The following is a 21,140-nucleotide window of genomic DNA, read 5'->3' as shown; positions in this document are numbered from 1 at the left end:
ACGAATAAAACTCCATCTGTTTCATTACTCTAATTTATTTCAGTATGACCTAATAAATGCACACACACACACACAATTCTAACCAGCAGTGAATGGCCACACTTGCTAATTAATGCATATTTACGAAATCTCTCTTCTGTACACACACCATGGAGTCCCGGCCGGTTGGAATTACCTGGGGACGGCTATAACCCTTACTTTCACTTTCCAAAGTCCAGTCAACTCGTACAGCAGCTGTGTGTAGACCGCTTGATTTGAACAAAGTGCCACTGGCTACACACCATACGATTGGTTCGATTCCACAGACAGCCCAGTAATACACAGTCACATGCACTGAGCAACTAAACAACTCAACAGTATTCAACAATAGGACGATACTCACAACAGCGAACATTAACACAAGTCCATTTACCTTCACACTCGCGACAGCGGCTTCCCTCGCTGACTCACGCAGAAATACACGAACACTCAATACAGTCTTCCGTTCTGTCATCTCTATCTACACACTGGTCTCTCCGACACCACAACAAGAGCTCCTGTTTCAGACTTCGGTGGGACACTAGCGACACTGTCGCCCTCAGACCAGCCACCGAATCCTCACGCACTGAGTCTCTCACCGACTTCACCACGGAGTGCAACACTGACCCCGAGTCCATTACCGACTGTCCGCGGCTAGCCTCCGCTTTTATAGCTCGCATGATCTGAGCCATAAATTTCGCGATATCACTAGAGGAAGAACATTCCCGTTGGATCTCCAAGAAACTCGCAGGTAAGCCGGCCGACAAGAAAAATACACGGAAAGGCCGGCCTCACCCTACAAGCCGGCTGGGAGATCCCAGGTCGTGTAAGTCACCAGCCCCTCCCTGGAAGTGCCGAAAGGGGCTACCAGTGTTCGTCTTCTTCCAGATGGTGGTGATGATTGTTGTTTAAAAGGGCCTAACACCTAGGTCATCCCCCTATTGGTGCTAATTTTGACGAAATGTAATGACAATTTAAAAGTCCAAAATTCACCCACTGACCAGTATTCAAAACGTGATGAAGAATGAATGGATGAATATGAACTCACAATGCTGAAAGTTCAAAATAATTCCAGAATCGATCCACTAACTACAATTCGAAGGACGATAAACTGTGATTATGAACCGACTGTTTTATCAGTGGATCCGAGCCACAGTGCCCCTCCATAAGGTATCTTAAAACAATTGCATATAATGACCAAGGGGCTACTTCAAAAGCACAATCCTGAATCGATGATGCTTGTGGTCTGAAGGGGTCCAAAATCCAGGACAGCGGCCCCTCATAATGGTACTTGTCGCTAGTGAAGTAGACCCACGGTATTTCTCATGTTACGGACTGATCAAAAGTAGCGTAGACTCACGGTGTTCCACACATTATGGTACTACTCACAAGTATTGTACGTCGCACTGGTAACGCATACCTATGATGTTCCTCATATAATGGCGCCACTCATAGGCAAAGCAAACCCACGGTGTTCCTCACCTAGGTGTACTGATCACGGGCGCCGTTATTCCCGTGCTGTTCCTTACCTAGTGGGTACTAATCACAGGCAACGTAAGCCCGTGATGTTCGGCATATAGTGATACTAGTCACATGTACTGCAAGTCCACATTGAACCACGCTCTGCTGCTATTAATCACAAACCTATCCTGTACCTAACATAGTGGTACTACTCGCAAGTAAAGGCGACCCATGGTGTTCCTCGCTTTATGTTACTACAGTAATTACAAGTAGTTTCATGGTTCTAATTCAATCATCCTTTGGTTTCCCCTTTTAGTCGCCTCTTACGACAGGCAGGGGATACCGTGGGTGTATTCTTCGTCTGCGTTCCCCACCCACAGGGGGTCATCTTCCTCACCTTATTACCGGGTTCCAGAACACTGCATTCTATCCAGGGTGCTCAGAAATAGCGAGAACCGGGTAATATAAGCGTTAGAGGGTTGGTCATACTGATAAATAATTCGACATTTCATCGGCTCAGACGGTTGAGGTGCTGGCCTTCTTACCCCAACTAGGCAAGTTCGATCCTGGCTCAGTCCGATGGTATTTGAAGGTGCTCACATACGCCACCCTCGTGTCGGTAGATTTACTCGCACGTAAAAGAATTCCTGTGGGACAAAATTCCGTCACCTCGGCGTCTCCGATAGCCGTAAAAGTAGTTAGTGGGATGTAAAGCAAATAACGTTATTATTAATTCGACATTTCAGGCCGTTGTCATTTTATCAGCTGCTGTCAGATCGCTTCGCGGGCGAATTGAAATGGGCTTTGTGAGGCGATGTTGCTGAATATGCACGTGACTTAAGGCCGGCTTGAGTTCCAGGCCGAGACGTCAGCATCAGACACAAACACACTGATTTTCAGCTGGTGTCACTCTAGCGAACTAGGTATGGTACGATCGTGTCAGCTCTGTTCGTGTTTAAATCCATCCCCGGGCCCAGAATTCGATCTTGTAGATTTAGCAACACCACCACATAATGCCCATTTGAATTCACCCGGGAAGCGAACTGATTAGCCAACTTCAGCAGCTGATATAATAACGGCCTAAAATATGAAACTTTTTTTTTCAAATTATTTATCAGTATGACCAACCTTCTAACGCTCAAATACCCGGTTCTTTTTTTTTTTTTTTTTACGTCCGCTCTGTATACAGTAGGTACAAATGACTCCGTGTTTCAAATGACTGTCCACTGTCTTTGACTGGCCTTTCGTCCAGGTCACAGCAAATTCCCTTTTACGAACTGTAAACGTCGCCGACAGCACAAGTTTTCTCATAATACGGATCTTGCGAATACTTACGATCATAAAATTGTGCGCTTTATCAGCGGCCATTTTGTTGGACGTAGATCTTGATTAGGGCCCGGATACATATGCACTAAAAACTCCGAAAATATGCATGCTCTTATGTACTAAAATGTTGTAAACATGCATGGAAATATGCACTAAAAATAAAACAAAATACACTTACCAGACGCATTATTTAATTTTAACTCGGCATTAAACTGATCAACACCAAGCTCGATAGCTGCAGTCGCTTAAGTGCGGCCAGTATCCAGTAATCGGGAGATAGTGTGTTCGAGCCCCACTGTCGGCAGCCCTGAAGATGGTTTTCCGTGGTTTCCCGTTTTCACACCAGGCAAATGCCGGGGCTGTACATTAATTAAGGCCATGGCCGCTTCCTTCCACTTCCTAGGCCTTTCCTATCCCATCGTCGCCATAAGACGTATCTATGTCGGTGCGACGTAAAGCAAATGGCAAAAAAAAAAAAAAAAAACCTGATAAACATATTTAATCCCTTGCAAAATGATGCATGTCAGTAGGTTTCAACAGTTTTTCAAAGTTTTCAGGAGTCAATAACTTTCTGTTGTGGGACAGAATTAATTTATACGCTGAAAATGATCGTTCTACGTCGACGGATGTAAGTGGGCAATACACGAACACTGGGACTGACTGCTCGGAACATTCATCTGGCAAAATGTTTAGGCAGTTTTTCAGTTTAATCTGGTGAAAAACTGCAGTAGACGAAGAGCATGTTAACAAATGAACGCAGTTGTTGAAGCAAACCTCAAGAGGCTACTGTAAGAACAAGGAAAAAGGAATATCAGGAAGAAAGAAATAGCTATTGTGAAAAGCGTCATTATCCGTCTACCTGCTTGTATTGCGACAATGAAAGCTTTATCAGGGAAGGCTTCTCATGTTGCCAGGAGGTGTACAACATTCAGAGTCATTAGATTTTTCATTTCGTTCAGAAATCTTATATAATCCATCACACATAAGGAAAAATATGTCTGTATATGCACTAACGTTCAAAATATGCACTTGCATATGCGCATATGCATTTTTTTTAAATCCGGGTCCTAATCATGATAGGTACTACATATTTCTTTCGATTTATCGGAACTCTATTTTCCCTGTGGGTGGAGTGAAAGGATGTAATATCTGTACCCCAATGCATGTCGTAAGAGGCTACTAACAGGGGAATAACCGAAGAATCTGTACTCTTCCTCTCATCTTTTAAGCCCAAATGCATATCGGAGATTCTATACTTTTTCTTCATTAAAATCTGTCTGATACAACCCAAACATTTGCCTAGTAAGTGTATTTCAGGGCCATGCTCATATCCACAAATGGATTTCTCGCTTACCTGGTGTGGATTTAGCCTTAACGGCCAGGCTAGGGAACCGTGTAAATGTTAGGTCTAGTTGGCAGGGATTGTAGCTCATAGACATCATCACGCAAACCAGATTAGAAGCAACTTCCCTGCTAAGCTGTACCATTCACGATGTTTGTGTTCCAACGTGACTTGGCGTGCCTTGCACAAACCTAGAAGAATTCATTTTATCTTCTATTAGACCACCCACCCGCTTTGATCGATGATCTTTATTTCTGTCTCATTTGAATTGCTTTTAGTTATTTGATATCCCTTAAGCTAAATTACACCATTGAGTCCGATAACAAATATTTCTGTTTACCATAATTTATGTTTTGATTTATATTTCCAATTTTGTCCACAAGGGAATCTAGTGAGTTTATACAACGTTAAAAGATGGATGTCTTTGTTAAGCCTGTGTATATTATTGTGTATGCTGAGTCATGTGCTATTGAAGTAGGCTCGATGATTTGAAAGACAAAAATAAATGAATAAAAATAATCTGAGAACTAATCCACTGCATCAGATAAGATCACGCCATTACACTGGTCGTAGATTCAGCAAAGGGCATAAAGGGGAGGACGTGTAAGTCTCTGGTAAGATCGCAGAGTATGGCTCCAGTGTATCAGGACTACTTGATACGGGAACTGAAAAACAATTCAAAGGAAAGCAGCACGATTTGTTCTGGGTGATTTCCGACAAAGGAGTAGTGTTACTAAAATGTTGCAAACTTTGAGCTGGGAAGACTTGGGAGTAAGGAGACGAAATGCTCTACTTTGTGGTATGTTTCGAGCTGTCAGTGGTGAGTTGGCGTGGAATGACTTAAGTAGAAGAATAAGCTCGAGTGGAGCTTTTAAAAGTAAGAAAGAACATAATATATTTGTAATTACATTGTGAATATAGCTGCCATTGTGATTTATTTGTATTGCACCAAGAAGAGCCTTGGCTCAGGTGCCTATATTGAAATTAAACTTTTTAAACAGATAAAGTTGGAATTCAAGAGGACAGATTGGGGAAAATATAAATTTATAAGACAAGGAGCAAGGGATTGGATTTTTTTTTTTTTTTTTTTTTTTTTTTTTTTTTGCTAGTTGCTTTACGTCGCACCGACACAGATAGGTCTTATGGCGACGATGGAACAGGAAAGGGCTAGGAGTGGGAAGGAAGCGGCCGTGGCCTTAATTAAGGTACAGCCCCAGCATTTGCCTGGTGTGAAAATGGGAAAACACGGAAAACCATTTTCAGGGCTGCCGACAGTGGGATTCGAACCTACTATCTCCTGAATACTGGATACTGGCCGCACTTAAGCGACTGCAGCTATCGAACTCGGTTGGAATAAATTATCAAGAAAAACGTTCGATGAAAATATTTAAGAAGAAGCTAGGTAAACAATTCCAAATAAATGTAAGTAAAAGGTAAAAAATTGATAGCGAATCTGCCACCTGGGCGACCGCTCTAAAGTGGAAATCCTTGATGATTGCTAGAAGTGCTGGCAGCTATACTCAGACTGTACAAACTAATGATCAATTCTCAGAAAACAAAAATTCTAATAGTGAGCAAGAATACTCCGACAACCACAGTAACTATAGAGCTAGGTACCTCTAAGACAGAACGAGTAAAACAATTCTGGTACTTAGAAACAGTGTTGCCATTCAATCGTATTCAGTCGCTGACGTCATGAAAAAGGTCGCTATTGTCGCTAAACATAACGTTAAAAGTCGCTAGAAATGTCGCTAAATTTAAATAGCCTATATTGTTTTTTTACACTACATAATAAATCCTAAGTTGAGCCTCCGTGGCTCAGACGGCAGCGCGTCGGCCTCTCACCGCTGGATACTGTGGTTCAAATCCCGGTCACTCCATGTGAGATTTGTGCTGGACAAAGAGGAGGCGGGACAGATTTTTCTCCAGGTACACCAGTTTTCCGTGTCATCTTTCATTCCAGCAACACTCTCCATGCTCATTTCGTAGCATCTATCAGTCATTACTAAATCACTTCGGGAGTGGCGACCCCATCGTACTAATAGCCTATGATTATTCATTCATTACATCCCTGACCCACTCAAAGACTGGAAAACAGGTCGCAGGTTTTCATTTTTCAATAAATCCTAAATTGAACTGACCTATTCTGAGTCTGAAAATGCTTAGACGCCTACTTTACGTCTATAAAAGTCACTTGTAAGTTCCGAAATTAAGCACTGATATAACTGACACTAGTCTCGCGATAAAGACAGCAATATCTCACACATCCTCTATACATGAATATTTCACTATTGCGTATCTAAAATCTAGTTGACAGTTTCATTTGGTTGGCTGTTGGATCAGTGACTCTCCTGGCCAGAGAACACTGATGATGTGGGGTACGTAGGCGGAAGCACTGCGTCCATGCAGCCAAGATCTCGAAAGATAACAAAACAGAACTTCCCGATGTTATTGTATTGAGAAAACTATGATATTTTAAACTGTAATGCAATCAGTTTCTAAAACTGAAAATAAATTGAAGTGGGTAGTTTTGTTATCAAATTGATTTTTTTAAAGTCGCTAGATTTGTCGCTAGTCGCTAAAATTTATGTTTTGTCGTCAGAATTATCAGAAAGTCGCTAAGTTGGCAACACTGTTTGGGAAGCATTATTACAGAATACAACAGTTCTTCTTTAGCTTCGTTTTCTCCTTTTCCTGATGCTTTCCCCTCATCTGTGGGGTCGCGGCTGCGAACTGTGTCGCACGTGTGAATTTGGCCCTGTTTTACGGCCGGATGCCCTTCCTGACGCCAGCCCTATATGGAGGGATGCTATTGCGTGTTTCTGCGGTGTTGGTAGTATAGAGTTTTATCTGAATATGAAGCGACAAACACAAACACTCAATCCTCGGGCCAGTAGTATTAAACAGACTCGATTAAAATCCTTGACCCGACCGGGAACAGAACCCGGGACTCCCTGAACCTAAGGCCTCAACGCTGACCATTCAGCCAATGAGTCGGACACAGTACAACAGATGTGCCTCTGATAACTCTACTTAGTATAACATGCAACAAAGTAAGTCCTCGAGTCTGTATTCTGTCCCATCCTCACGGAGAAACGGCTGGATAGATCTCGACCAAAATTCATATTTATTTAGAGTATACTCATCCAGGCATAGGTTCTTATACTGATATGATTTAAAACTCACGGATGATGATTATGATGTTTGTTGTTTAAAGGGGCCTAACATCGAGGCAATCGGCCCCTAATGGTACGAAATGAAAGAACAAAAATGTCAAATTCATCCATTGACCAAAAAAAAATAATGACATGAAGAATGAATGGATGGACATGAACCCCCCCCCCCAAAAAGAAGAAGACTAAACAAACAAACAAAATACAGTGGATCAGACTCAAACAAAGATCATACATAATTGATTACTGGCCAAGGGACCACTCAAAGCACAATGATGCTAAACTCACGGAGGAGACTGGGGGTTTATAGGGAGATCAAACTAGTTATTTGGTCTTTTCTCATACATTAATTTTCTGTAAAATCTGTAGACTATATGTAAAACGTCCCTTCGTTGAAACTATTTTTTGTTACCTACATAATTTTGCTCACTCTTCAAATCACGGAAATAATTACCATTTTCTACGGGCTTCATGTCCTGCGTCGAGTGATTGACACCACGGCAGACCAACAACGATCCTACCGGTTACCATGGCAACGGCTCTGGCTGCTTGCCAGCGGGGAAGTTAATGTGATACCGTTTTCGTCATTCCTGTAAACTCATGGATGTTCGTTGGGTAGAAAGCGGGAGAGACAAGCTGCCATTCTGAGGGATATTTGCGGAATACTGTTTGAGGTTACAATCGTCTTCGAATAGTAGCCTACTTAGCGTGGCTCTTAACATTGCAACAGTACGGTGGAGTGTAGCCCATTATTTCACACCGTAAGGTGTTTTCTGGCATTTGCAACAATTTTTACTATGTTTCTCTTCTACATCCGTTTTCTGCTTTAATTTCTTACTTCTGCCTTGCCGCTTTAGGCGTAAGTAATAACACTAAGTCATCTTATCTGACTACCTAAGAATCTCTGCGCCTAAATTTCTCCTATGTTACCGCTTTCTAAATCCCTAACTCATCAGAATTTAGTGAGGAACATTTCATTTTTCCAATACATCCACATGGTATTTACTAATTTTGCCCTATCCGGCTGTCCTCAGTTATTTTCCTATATTTATTTAATGTCAACTTCTTTAACCGTCTTACATTCTTTCTTAATTTCTCCGTATATATGCGAGTGCTAACCCCGAAATCTGGACTCTCTTTCCTTTAAGTCGTACTATGCACCATTTCATTCGTGCATTTTCTTCCTTCGCAGTCTGTGATTTCGCCGATTAAGTCACATAACGTTATCTACTGTTAACTGGGAGTTACATTAAACAGGTAGGTTGTGACACTTTTGAGAGTTGATACCTCTCTCTGTGGCTACTAGAAAACTAGCTGCCTTTGGAAAAGTATTCGTTCAAAGTCTAAAGATACCAGTCCAAGTCTAGGGAATTTGAGAATGCTTCTGAACGCGAGGCCGGTTTGAATGCGGTAAGATTTAGGAGGATATTTGTGCAATGATACTGATGGCAGGTCTGGTTTAGCTCGAGGAGAGAACGTCATTGAAAATCTAGGACCTCTGAGACTGCTTTTAAGAATATTGCTTTACGTCCGAAGGTTTCCGAAGATAACTGAGAAGCCGGATATTTTGTACCCTAAGAGTTCATGTATGTACAGGTAGATCTACCGAGAGGAACTTTGTAGATGTCCAGCTTCCCACGAGCGACAACTCTTCACAAACCATCGAACTGAGGTAGGATCAAACCCACTACCGGTTTTGAAATTTGAGGCTAGGCATAAGAACGCAAGTGTACGCATTTCTTTCACCCAGTGAGGTATATTTTTTCCAAAGCGATGACCTATAGTTTTCGTGGGCTTAACAGTTTCTTGAAAGTCCTAACACCAAATCAAGATGACTGACACAATCTGCTAGACGAGCTAGAAGCCTGAAATTTGGCAAAATTATAGCTTTTAGCCTGTAGCACACACGAAATTCCAAGACGTTCAAATGTTTAACTTTTCACCTCGGAAAGATACCAAAATATGGAGGCAATTTTAATGACGGTGCAGACCTTAGTTTCGAGGTAATTGACGGTTAAACGGTAAGTCATGTCACAAAGCGGATAACACAATCTCTGCCCAATTTTCAGTTATCTATAACTTTGGTCCTATGACTTTTTACCATACCTCGATCCCTTAGAGCTACATTTCTCGATTGTAGGTAAATTTTGTAATTTTTACACGCATATTTTATAATTTGACACATTTGTAGAAAAGATAGAATCATCAAATTCCACACGCACATTGGTACAAACAGTGGTCATATGCGAGTCAAATTTGTGATTCTACCTGCCACATACATTAAGTATGGAAAAAAGAAAAAATGTGAAAACTGTACCCAAATTTCACACTATTCAAAGTTTCTAACTCAATCTAACTTATAAATAGAGGGGATACGAGAAAATGTCATCGAATCAGCCATATAGACCACTAATAGTAGCGTCTTATGGAACAATCTGTTTGTCGATATGACGTACCGTTTAACAGCATTTCATCTCGAAATGAAGGTCTACAAATTATGTGTGAATATATTTTAGTATATCTATATACACTGAAGTCTATTTGTAGCGATCTAGAAAGAGGGGAGGGTGGCGCTGCCATCATAATGAACACTCCCCAAATCGATAGTGACCGTAATTTGAGAGGGGTCTGCAATTTACTTATTTTTTTACAATTGGCTTTACGTCGCACCGACACAGATAGGTCTTATGGCGACGATGGGATTGGAAAGGCCTAGGAATGGAAAGGAAGTAGCCGTGGCCTTAAGGTACAGCCCCAGCATTTGCCTGGTGTGAAAACTGGAAACTACGGAAGACCATCTTCAGGGCTGATGACAGTGGAGCTTGGACCCACTATCTCCCGGATGCAAGCTCTCAGCTGCGTGCCCCTAACTGCACGGCCAGCTCACCCAGTGGTCTGAAAATGTAATCAAAACTCCCCTCATCGACTATGACTGGCATTAGGAAAAGGGGTCTATCATTATAATGAAAACTCTCCAATTCGATTGTGAATGGCAGTAGTCGATTGATCCTGCTGTTATAGTAGAAACTTGCGGGCTCGATTGTGAATGGCAGTAGGAAACTTGGTCTGCCATTATAGACAAAACTTCCCAACGCGCACCTTAAATCGGAAATTACGTTTGAGGCCTCCCCATGGTGTTTCTCGGATAACACTAACAGCCATGCAATTTAATACAATCTTACTAGCTGCGTGTACAGTAATTTACGTAGAAATCCGTATACAATGTAGAATCCCTTCGCGAAGCACGGGTACATTTGCTAGTTATCATATATTTCATACCAAATGTGACCAGAAATCGTTTACATGCCCACGTCGTACGAATGGCCATATTCAGCTTTTCAAAAATTAAATTACGTCTGCCAGGTTTGGACTCATGGTTTTGGGATACGAAGGAAGACACTACTACTAATCCAGAGAGATGGCTTATAACAAAAACAACAACAACAACAACAACAACGTCCGGCTCCATGGCTAAGTGATTAGCTTGCTGGTCTTTGGTCCTTCCTCAGTATCCGCCGTTCCATTTTCTCGATGTTTTTAATGTCGGTGGTTAATGATGGTCTCAGTGCATAGACTGCTTTGGTGGGACAGATACTCCCGGTGATTGTAAAGGCTTTACGTAATTTTTCTGAGCTGGTTTTGTTGGCTACTCTTTCGTTACCAATGCTTCCGATAATCATTTCGGCATTCTAAAATTACTAATGATTGAAGTGCAAAAATCCTCTGATAGAGGATATAGTTTATATGCTTCAACGTATAACTTCAACACCAATTGGTTCAGTCAGTCACCACTGATCTGCATTTAGGGCAGTCGCCCAGGCGGTAGATTTCCTATCTCTTGTTTACCTAGTCTTTTCTTCAATATTTGCAAAGAATTTGAAAATGTATTGACTACCTCTCTTAGTAAATTATTCCAATCACTAACTCCCCTTCCTATAAACGAATATTTGCCCCAATTTGTCCTCTTGAATTCCAACTTTTATCTTCATTTTGTGATCTTTCCTACTTTAAAAAACGCCATTCAAAATTATTCGTCTGCTAATGCCATTCCACGCTATCTCTCCACTGACAGCTTAGAACATACCACTTAGTCGAGCAACTCGTCTCCTTTCTCCAAGTCTTCACAGTCCAAACTTCTGCAAAATTTTCGTAACACTACTATTTTGTTGGAAATCACCTAGAACAAATCGAGCTGATTTTATTTGGATTTTTCCAGTTCTCTAATCAAGTAATCTGGCGAGGGTCCCATGTACTGGAACTATACTCTAATTGCGGTCTTAGCAGAGACTATATACACCCCTCCTTTAAATATTTGCCACAATCCCTGAACACCCTCATAACCATGTGCAAAGATCTGTGATTTTTATTTACAATCCCATTTATGTGATTGCCCCAATGAAGATCTTTCCTTACATGAACACCTAGATTCTTACAGTGATCTCCATAAGGAAAGTTCACCCCATCTTTTCTATTAGTAAAACTCGCGACCTGACTTTTAACCCTGTTTATTTCCACAGATTGACTGCTGTCCATCTCAAAACATTGCCATCAATGTCTTTTTGCAGTTGCTCACAATCTTATTTATTACTCTATACAGAATAACATCATCCGCAAAAAGCCTAATCTCTGATTCCAGTTCTTTATGTTTTATTATATATAAACATATGAGTGAAGGTCGAATAATACTGCCTTAAAAATTCCCCTCTAAATAATTACAGGATCAGATAATGTTTCACGGAGTTCTCTTTTCTAGAAATATAACTCCGAGAGTTAGTTCCACTCACCTTCCTGTTCTGGATGATGCTGGCGGTACTAGCCACTGTAGAGCGAGCCTTCTCCACGTTCAAGCGGTCAATGAAAATGGTCCCCCATAGCCAGGCCGCCAGCCCAAATGGCCACAGGTAGAAGATCTCCTTCTTGGAGATGACTGTACACCGATGTAATTTGGGCCACAGCTCCGCAAGAACTGTAAGTATACAAAGTGTTAATTACAACAAGGTGTTTCATGATGGTGGTGGTTGTAGTGGTCATCATCTTAAAACAAAACCTAGCGTCTATTTTGAGGACAGTGTGTTCAATGATTTTGAAAGCTCTTCGAAGTCTTAATGGAATGAATGCATCACGTAATATTGTAATTTGAACAATTTGGATGGCTTTTTTGGCATGAAATATATTTGTTTGCCAAAAACAGGTGAAGTTGTAGCAAATGGATAGGTTATTGTCGCCATAAAATCCCATTACATCTTCCATGCCTCCAGCAGCACTAATTCATTTGCCGAGTTCAGAGTTCGATTATTACTTGCAAAGTTTCATAAACAACACGATCTGTCCATTTCCTTAATGTGATTACTAGCGCGATGGTTGCTATGTTGACAGTGTGACTGGCCACACAGAGTTCCGTACGCTACGTTCGTTCTGTTCGCTATCTTAGCAGCGTCGGCTATGTTTGGAAAACGTCGCGCGGGATGTGCAAGCACACTGGTCTATACAGCTGCGAGGTGTCATTGCGCGCCCATTCCTCGTCATTTTCTACTCTACTTACAACTCGTGTTATTACCTCCCATTCTGCACGGTATTCGCTTATTTAAAATGAGTCTCTAAACTTAACTTCATCGTTATGTAACTGCTTTATCAAATGATGAAATTCGCCATTTTTTTTCCTCTGTAACTTCACGCTATACACCCACTTCCTTTTACGTTTACATACGGAAAATTACAACAATTGCTCATCGTTGGAGTCATCACTGCACACTACCAGCCAACAACTCGGCCAGGACTGAACAGTCTCATACATTACATAGCTTTTTGTGTGGCCACGTCGGGTAGCGAACGTAGCATACATCTCGTGCGTAGCGAACATAACGTAGCATTCCGTGTAGCCACAGCTTAACAGTGTCCTCACAATAGGACGCTGGGATCCTGAAGAACAACAGCCATGTACAAACAGTGTTGCAGGTAAGATCAGGTCGCTTATAGCAATGGTATTTCATTTCTGCAAATTTGAATTTTTCATTAAGTTTGCTTGTAGATGAGATGATTGCATACGGGCCATTCAAAACGAAGCGAGCCTGACGCTATAAAATGAAAACCTATACCGTTATTTCAGAAGTATTACCCAGTACTGTTGAGGCACTTGTCCCACTGCGACACAAGGCGGTGAATGGCCGTCTCGTAAAATTCCTGAGGGTGCATCGTGAACCAGTTCCGAACGTACTGCTTGACGTCGTCGTTCGAGGTAAATCATTTGTGTCCCTCAGACCCTTCTTTAGCTCACCGTGGATTTTTTGGATCGCGGCGACCCTGCATGCTTCCACTGGAGAATGTCGTTTTGACTCGGGTTCGAAGTGATGACACCATGGCTCGTCTCCAGCAACCACTCGTGACAGGAACTCATCGCCTTCCTTAGCATAGCGCAGCATATGATTCAAAGATTCCATTCGACATGCTTCCTGTGCTGGGTGAATACTGTGAGGCACCCCATTGGGCGCACTTTTGGCGACATTTCAATCTGGCCTTAATGTTGGCGTAACATTCCGACGCTCATTCAGACCTCTGCGGCAATGGCTGCTACCGCAACTCGCCGGTCTCGCATAATGAGGGCATCCACCTGCTGGACGATGGCATCGGTAATGCAGTGTGGCGTTCCAGACCGTGCACCATCGGCCAACGACATGCGTCCTTCCCTGAATCGCTTGTGCCACGCCTTGACACTTGCAACGGACATGCAGTGTTCTCCGTACACTTGTGCCATTCTTCGGTGAATTTTCGTTCCCCTCACTCTTCCTGCTGTCAGGAAACGTTCTACACACCTTTGCTCTTCTTTTGAAACCTCCATTTCACTGTTGTCAGCACGACTGGGTGCAGTGGACGATCAACGAGTGCGCGTACTCGCTCTGTCGTCACGTGGTATGAACCCATGTCCCTCCGGCGTCGAGTTTAGGACCTCAGCGCTCTTATAGGGACCGCACCTTCTCAGCAGGCAATCGCATCACGATCCTTTGAGCGGTTTACATTTTATAGCCTCCAGCTCGTTTCTTGTTGAATGACCCCATAAAATACTTAGATCATAACAGCTTCAAGCTGCTTATTCATGCCAAACTGGTTAGGTTCGGCTACAAATGACAAGCTATTTATGGATCAAGTGGATATTGCTTCCATTTCAGCCTGTATTGTGGTAAGTTCCTGACAAGTAGCGAGAGGGATGATGTATCTCTTGGTTCAAGGGTGATCCTGCCTACGTTGGACTATGCTGAAGACCCAAACAGTCACTACGTCTTTTTTTAATAACTATTTCACTAACCATGATATTTGGGTGCACATTTGTAGCCTTCAGTACAGACTTACTTGTCTTGGCTTAATTCCTCTCGTTCCCACTGGAACACAGAGCATCCGTGAAACGTCTCCATTGTGGTCGTCGACTTGCCAATGCTTTAACCTCCTTCCAAGTCTTCCCTGCCTCAAGAGCCGCCTCCTCTACAGTCCTCCAGGTCTTCCTAGGATGAGCTCTCCTCCGTGCCCCTTGGGGATTCCATTCCGATGCTGTGCGTTATACAGATCCCGCTGACTTTCTCAAAGTATGACCTATCCATTTCCATTTTCTCCTCTTGATTTCCACTGTGACTGGAATTCGGTTTGTTGTTCTCCATAGCTCGTCATTGGATATAATTTCAGGCCATCTGATGTTTGTCATGCGCCGTAAGCAACGGTTTATAAATGTCTGTAAGAGAGTAGTGATAGTTCGTGTAACCTTCCAAGTTTCACAAGCATATAGAAGGACTGATTTAACATCTGTATTGAAAATGTTTATTTTCGTTTTCCTTGAAATGTTATTCTTCCACGCTGTATACAGCTGAAGGAAGGCTCCACATGCTTCCATTGTTCTGGCTCTCACATCCTTGTAGCGTTATAATTTGTAGGAAATATGTGGAATTACCGCTACTACTGAATTTAGTACATGTGGAATTTAAAAATTATCATTTAACAATTTGCAGTAAACTACAAGACAGCCATTGGCTGTAATTTGTTAATCGTAGTACATCTAAAAGACCTGATTGAACTAAATTGTTGTGTAATTGTGGGCTATCGCCTCGCCATTGGACGTTTATTGGATTCTACGAACTTGCTATTGGGTAGCTCCGCTGCTTGATCTTCAACTGTTCTGCACGGCGCTCCATAGCGGCCGATATTCAAAACCTGACTTCTGTTCCGAGCAGCCGAACGAGGAGAAAGCAAGATGTAATTGCTCTCTCAGATAAAAATGGCCGTCAAACGCCTCACAGCAGTGAGCCGTTGGCTCACTCGTGACGCGGATAATTTTGTGATGGATTAAATGTTCTAATATTCGTGTCGGCGCATTTTCGGCGAGGGAATATTCATTTGCCACTAAGCAACATGTAATCTTTGGACTTCTCCAAGCAACTGATGTAAGTTGTGTCTGTTGGAAACTCATCTGAACTTCAGTAAGTACTAACCAAATGGTATTTGGAATTCAAAATTATTGTGAAGAGAGACGGATATTGTTATCAAGTGCAACTGTGCAACGTCTCGGAATGAGTTTTTATTCCTGCCAATGTGATTTAGAGGTGCAAATAGCGTGTGTCGTGAAATTAGGCCTAAATATTTTCATTTCAGCGACGGTTTTAAATCCAACATTCGGGTATTGCAAACTTTGAAATGTAATTCGTGTGTCATCTAAGTAATTCTAAGCGGACTGTTTGGTTGGTAACACAATTTAAAGGAAAATACAATTGTGAATTTCATTCTCATAGTGTGCGTGTAGCATGTGTATTACTCTAGGTAAATGCGTCCGTAACTGTTTATTTAATGTATATTTTATTTTCCTGTGGAGCCTTGATCTCATTTATTTGTGAGTTATAACATATTATGAAAATATTATTGGCAAAAGGAAAGTGTGTTCTATATTTATTCCATGCAGGTTTTAAATATTATGTAAGATGAGGCTGAATATTTAAATATTTAATTCTGATGACTTAATTTACCTCTGTTATTGTTAGGTGTATGTGTTTATTTGGCAAGGTCAAACCAGTAAGGTATTTTAATTAGTTTTGAGTTTAAACATTGGCACTTCAGTGTTCTTGAGGTATTGGACACCTTAATTTTTTTAGGGTTCCCTCAATCTTTCAAGGCCTTGCTTATGCTTGAAACGGTAAACCGAGGTAAATTTTTCTTGTTATGAAAAAGGTAAATGTGGTCATCTGAAAATCCTGTTATAAAAAGGGTAAAACTTAATGTATTGATTATTTCAGAAAGATATGCAATTCTACTAGTGTATTTTTCTAAATTATTTTATTAATCTGAATTTGAGTTAATTAATTTTTAACTATTTTAAATTCTAACAATTTAAAGCCTTTACCCAATTAAATTTATTTATTATTTTTGCCTTGAATATCTTGGGCTGATTAAACTATTTATGATGTTTGCGTTATTTCAGGTACCCTAATTGTTCTATCCCTTGTTGGTTCAGGATCCACCCTCTGTTGAGGTTCCATTTCCACCCTTGGTTTTGCCCAGATTCCATCGCTTCCCAGTCCTGTGACTTTCTTTATCGAGGCCTACCCTAAGTAGTTCGCGTGATTTCGCGCTGGGATGGCCTCTTGTCCCTTTGGTGGTTGGGCTAGCAATCGAAGACCTGGACTGCGGTGTTGTGCCTTCTGTTTGATTGTCCTTGTCTTTGGTTGTTGGTACGCCACAGAGTAAGGGTGGAAGCGTGCTGGGCCCATAACCCAGAGGTCCGTGGATAGTAACCACGCGCTGCTACCAACTGCAACGCGACCCGAAATCAATCCAATAATGACGTTAAGCTAGCAAACGCCTTAGGGCGACGTAGCACAAGGGAGAAGAAACCAACAACAATAATACAATACAGCAACACAGGAAAATTACTTACCAGAACATGCGTGGAAGTAAGAAGATTGGAGTAAAAGACCTATACCCAAAAAAGAAAGGTCTAAGATCTATAGATATTACTGAACTAGCTACCCAAAAATATTACACCATTTCTCATTTTCCAAAAAACTAAAATCTATTACAGCTAGAATAATATTTACATTACATAAAACTTTAAAAGCATTAATAGTAGTTAAAAGAGTAAGATAAAAGGTTTATCAGCTACTAAACAAGGTAAAAGAAAATTTTTAAAATATAAATAAATCTGAATCGATATAAATAAAATCTTTTCAACCAAAATGAAACAATGATTTTAAAATAAATAAACTTTTAATAAATATTATGCATTTTCTTAACAACTAGGTAAGGAGCTCCTTAAACTAAAAATTGTTCTCTTTACCCATACCAAAAAAGGAGTCGAATTTAAGTGTCTTAGGACAATTTCCCGGTGGAGGAATCTTACACCAGAACCCGGTGGGAATACATAGGTCACTAACACATCACACGAAATTAAAATAAGAGAGGACGAAAAATGTCTCACATGAACAGGCCCAAATTAGAACAATATTAACACAGAAGAATTAACTCAAACCCCCTTAACATTTAACAGACAAGAAAACCAAGAAAATAAATATCATGTCGGTACAATCAAACCAAGTCAGGTCAGGTAGGGGAGTTAGGGATTGAAATAACTTAAGGGAGATGTTCAATACATTTCCAATTTCTTTGCAATCATTTAAGAAAAGGCTAGGAAGACATCAGATAGGTAATCTGCCACCTGAGCGACTGCCCTAAATGCAGATCAGTAGTGATTGAAAAAATTAACGGTGCTCATCCAGTGCAGTCCTGATTCTCCGGAAATCGGAAGGAAAAGGAATAAATAATCCCGGCGCACAATTCACCTACACTGGTGGAAAAAATCAAAACACCATGAAATAAGAAACGTGGAATACGGAAATGTTGACAATATACTGTATTTGTTGAGGTAACATTTAACTGATTAAAGGTACAAGACTACAGGTTGATATCCATGCGAGAAAAGCCATCGCAAATGTGCCATGCCGGTCCATTAATAACCTGTGTAATCGCTTGACTTGATTGCAGGCATGCAAACGTGCATGCATTCTGTCGTACAGGTGCCGGATTTCAGCTTGTGGGATGGAGTTTCATGCCTGTTGCACTTGGTCGGTCAATACAGGGACGGTATTTGCCGGTTGTAGATGACGCTTTAGTTGTCGTCCAATGATGTTTCATACGTGTTCGATTGAGGACAGATCGGGAGATCGAGCAGGCCAAGGCAACATGTCGACACTGAAGCACGTTGGGTTACAACAGCAGCATGGGGGGCGTGCATTATCTCGTTGGAGAACACCCCCGGGAATGCTGTTCGTGAATGGCAGCACAACAGGTCGAATCACCAGACGGACGTACACATCTGCAGTGAGGGTGCGTGGGATAACCACGAGAATGTTCCTGCTGTCATAGGAAATTTCTACCCAGACAAGAACTCCCGGTGTAGGTCCAGTGTGTCGACACCGTAGACAGGTGTAATGCAGGGGCTAACCTGGCCTCCTCCTAACAAACACACGGCCATCACTGGCACCAAGGCAGAACCGGCTTTCATCGGAAAACAACGAACCTCCACTCCATCCTCCAATGAGCTCTCTCTTGGTACCACTGATGTCGCAGGCGGCGATGATTTGGGGCAAGTGGAATGCACGCCGCAGGGCGTCTGGCTCGGAGCTGCCCTTCAAGTAACCGATTTCGAACAGTTCGTTCCGTCACTGTAGTGCCAACTGCCACTCGAATTGCTACTGCAGGCGCAGTCCACTGCGCCACAGCTATACACAGAATACGGCGGTCCTCCCTCTCATTGGAGCCACTGGGACGTCCGGAGCCCCGTCTTCCTTCGACCGTACGTTCTCCTGACCACTGCTGCCAGCACGCATGCACAGGGGAGATATTTCTGCCAAGTCGTCCTACAATCGCGCGGAAGGAAAATCCACCTTCCCGTAGCCCTATTATTAGTGATGTGCTTGAACCCGGTTCGATCTGCTCGAACAGATGACGTCCGAGTTCGAACAAGTTCGAGCTTTGCTCGAACTTTTTTCCCCGCTGCAACCTACCGCCTTGCTGTTACTAACACCCAGAAAGCTTGAGAAGGATGTGTAAGAGTATTATGCTGGACAGTACCGGTTCGTACTCTGTTTACCGTTACTTCCGTGTCTTGTACTGTAACCGTTCATGGCATCGTCATATGTATATAGACATCCTGCATAGAGAATATGCCGTTTTCCGCGCAGTTCTACATTAAATAGCCGCCAAACGAGGATATTCTTGACGGTTTCGGGACTCGAGCCGCCCGCCGTCGAGTCGCGCGCCCCTCCTCTCGTTGCGCGCAGTTGGGAAAAAGAGGGAGTACAAGCGCTTGTAAGTGGAGTTCGCTCCTTCTCTGAGCGAGAGACCTGGAACGAGAAAGATGTCACATGATTGAAGTGAGGTCACGAAACAGCCTGAAAGAAGTCGTCATAATATGAGACAATATCACCCCATGTATTCCCCTAAATATCTAGTTGTACCAATGCGTAGCTTTCAACTGTTTCGATGATATTAACATTAATAACTTGGAACTACTTGATGGATAATTTCGAGTTACGACTTCGATGAATGAGGATGAATGAGATGCCCGACTCTGACAGGACCAGGAAAACGTAAGAATCCCAGGAGTCAGGCTCCACCTACTGAGAATTGATACTGAAGTTTTGATGATTGCAGACGAACCCGCGAAGGACTCTGAACGAAAATTGAGCAGTGGAAAGAAGGATGTACAGGCTTCAATTTGATATCAAATTAAACTTTTAAATCTACCTTTCAACGGACCGTTGTTGGACAAGGGGGCGTGGTCTGACTCCCCCTCCAAAAAATAAGTCTTTTCGCTATAAAGGCGAGTGGCAAGAAGGCAGTATACGCAGTATATCCAGTGCATTAGGTATAATCAGCAGACCCATTGTTTAGTAAACATTCAGTTTCAATATTCAGTGTTTCAGTGTTTCGGCGCGGAATTGTAAAAAAAATGATGTGGTCGATTGAAGTAAATTATTACGTGTGCAGTTACGAAATTGATCTGAGTGTAGTGTATTGTGCCTAATTATACGAGTTATATAAATGAGGTTAAATGAAGGAAGTAATTAAATACAAGGATAGTCGATAGCAGTGTTACAGTAAGGCTTGAACCTACAGTAACAGTGAGCGGCTTATTAGCTATCATTTCAGTAGATCGGGCGGCACCCTCCGTATTCTCTCAAACGCAGTGAGTTGTGTATCGTATCAATGATTAGTGAAATGGAGTGGGTCAACTAATGACCAGTAAAAAAATATTAATACCTAACATTCATATCCTGTGATGACCGGGTAGTGTGTGATGCTCCGAGATTAAATTACTTGTGGAGAACTGGAGTATGCAAATGAAACTATCGATATCGGGCTACAGGACAAATACCGATATAGGGCTAGGGTGCTTGAGTTTATAAGTATCCTTAGTCATAAGAGTTATAATGCATGACATAATTAATGCATTTATGACAAATTAGTTATTCCTCATTTGCATATTTGACCTCCGAGAGCGTCGGGTTTGAAGACGTCCTGTGAGCAGTCCGCCGTACAGCAGAGATATTCGAGAGCTTCCGACGCCAGACGAGGATTCAACCAACATGCAGGCGAATAGACAGGACGATTCTGGGGGCCACCGCAAGTGAAGGCATGCTGATGGCAGCTTAAATACATGGTTGTACTTCCTGAGGAAAGCTGATTGCAGATGTCTGAGGGCTGAGTACATTTTGTGAACTTATTCGCATGACAGTTAGGTCACATCCATATAAATAAGTAGCTTGCATGCAAATACATTGAATATTATT

General features: G+C 42.0%; 1 protein-coding gene across 2 annotated transcripts in view; it reads right to left on the bottom strand.

Annotated features, from left to right (window-relative positions):
* LOC136865979 (1-acyl-sn-glycerol-3-phosphate acyltransferase beta) overlaps positions 1-21,140 on the bottom strand; it is a 301,468-nt gene that overhangs the window by 39,193 nt on the left and 241,135 nt on the right. For both annotated transcript variants that reach the window (XM_067142562.2, XM_067142563.2), the window contains exon 5: positions 12,105-12,286. In XM_067142562.2, coding sequence (XP_066998663.2) covers positions 12,105-12,286 — 182 coding nt within the window. The remainder of the gene's footprint in view (positions 1-12,104; positions 12,287-21,140) is intronic.

Source organism: Anabrus simplex, chromosome 3, assembly GCF_040414725.1.
Source record: "Anabrus simplex isolate iqAnaSimp1 chromosome 3, ASM4041472v1, whole genome shotgun sequence".
Classification (NCBI taxonomy): Eukaryota; Metazoa; Arthropoda; class Insecta; order Orthoptera; family Tettigoniidae; genus Anabrus; species Anabrus simplex.
The sequence above is the reverse complement of the archived record's forward strand: the minus strand, read 5'-3'. Positions and strand labels throughout refer to the sequence as shown.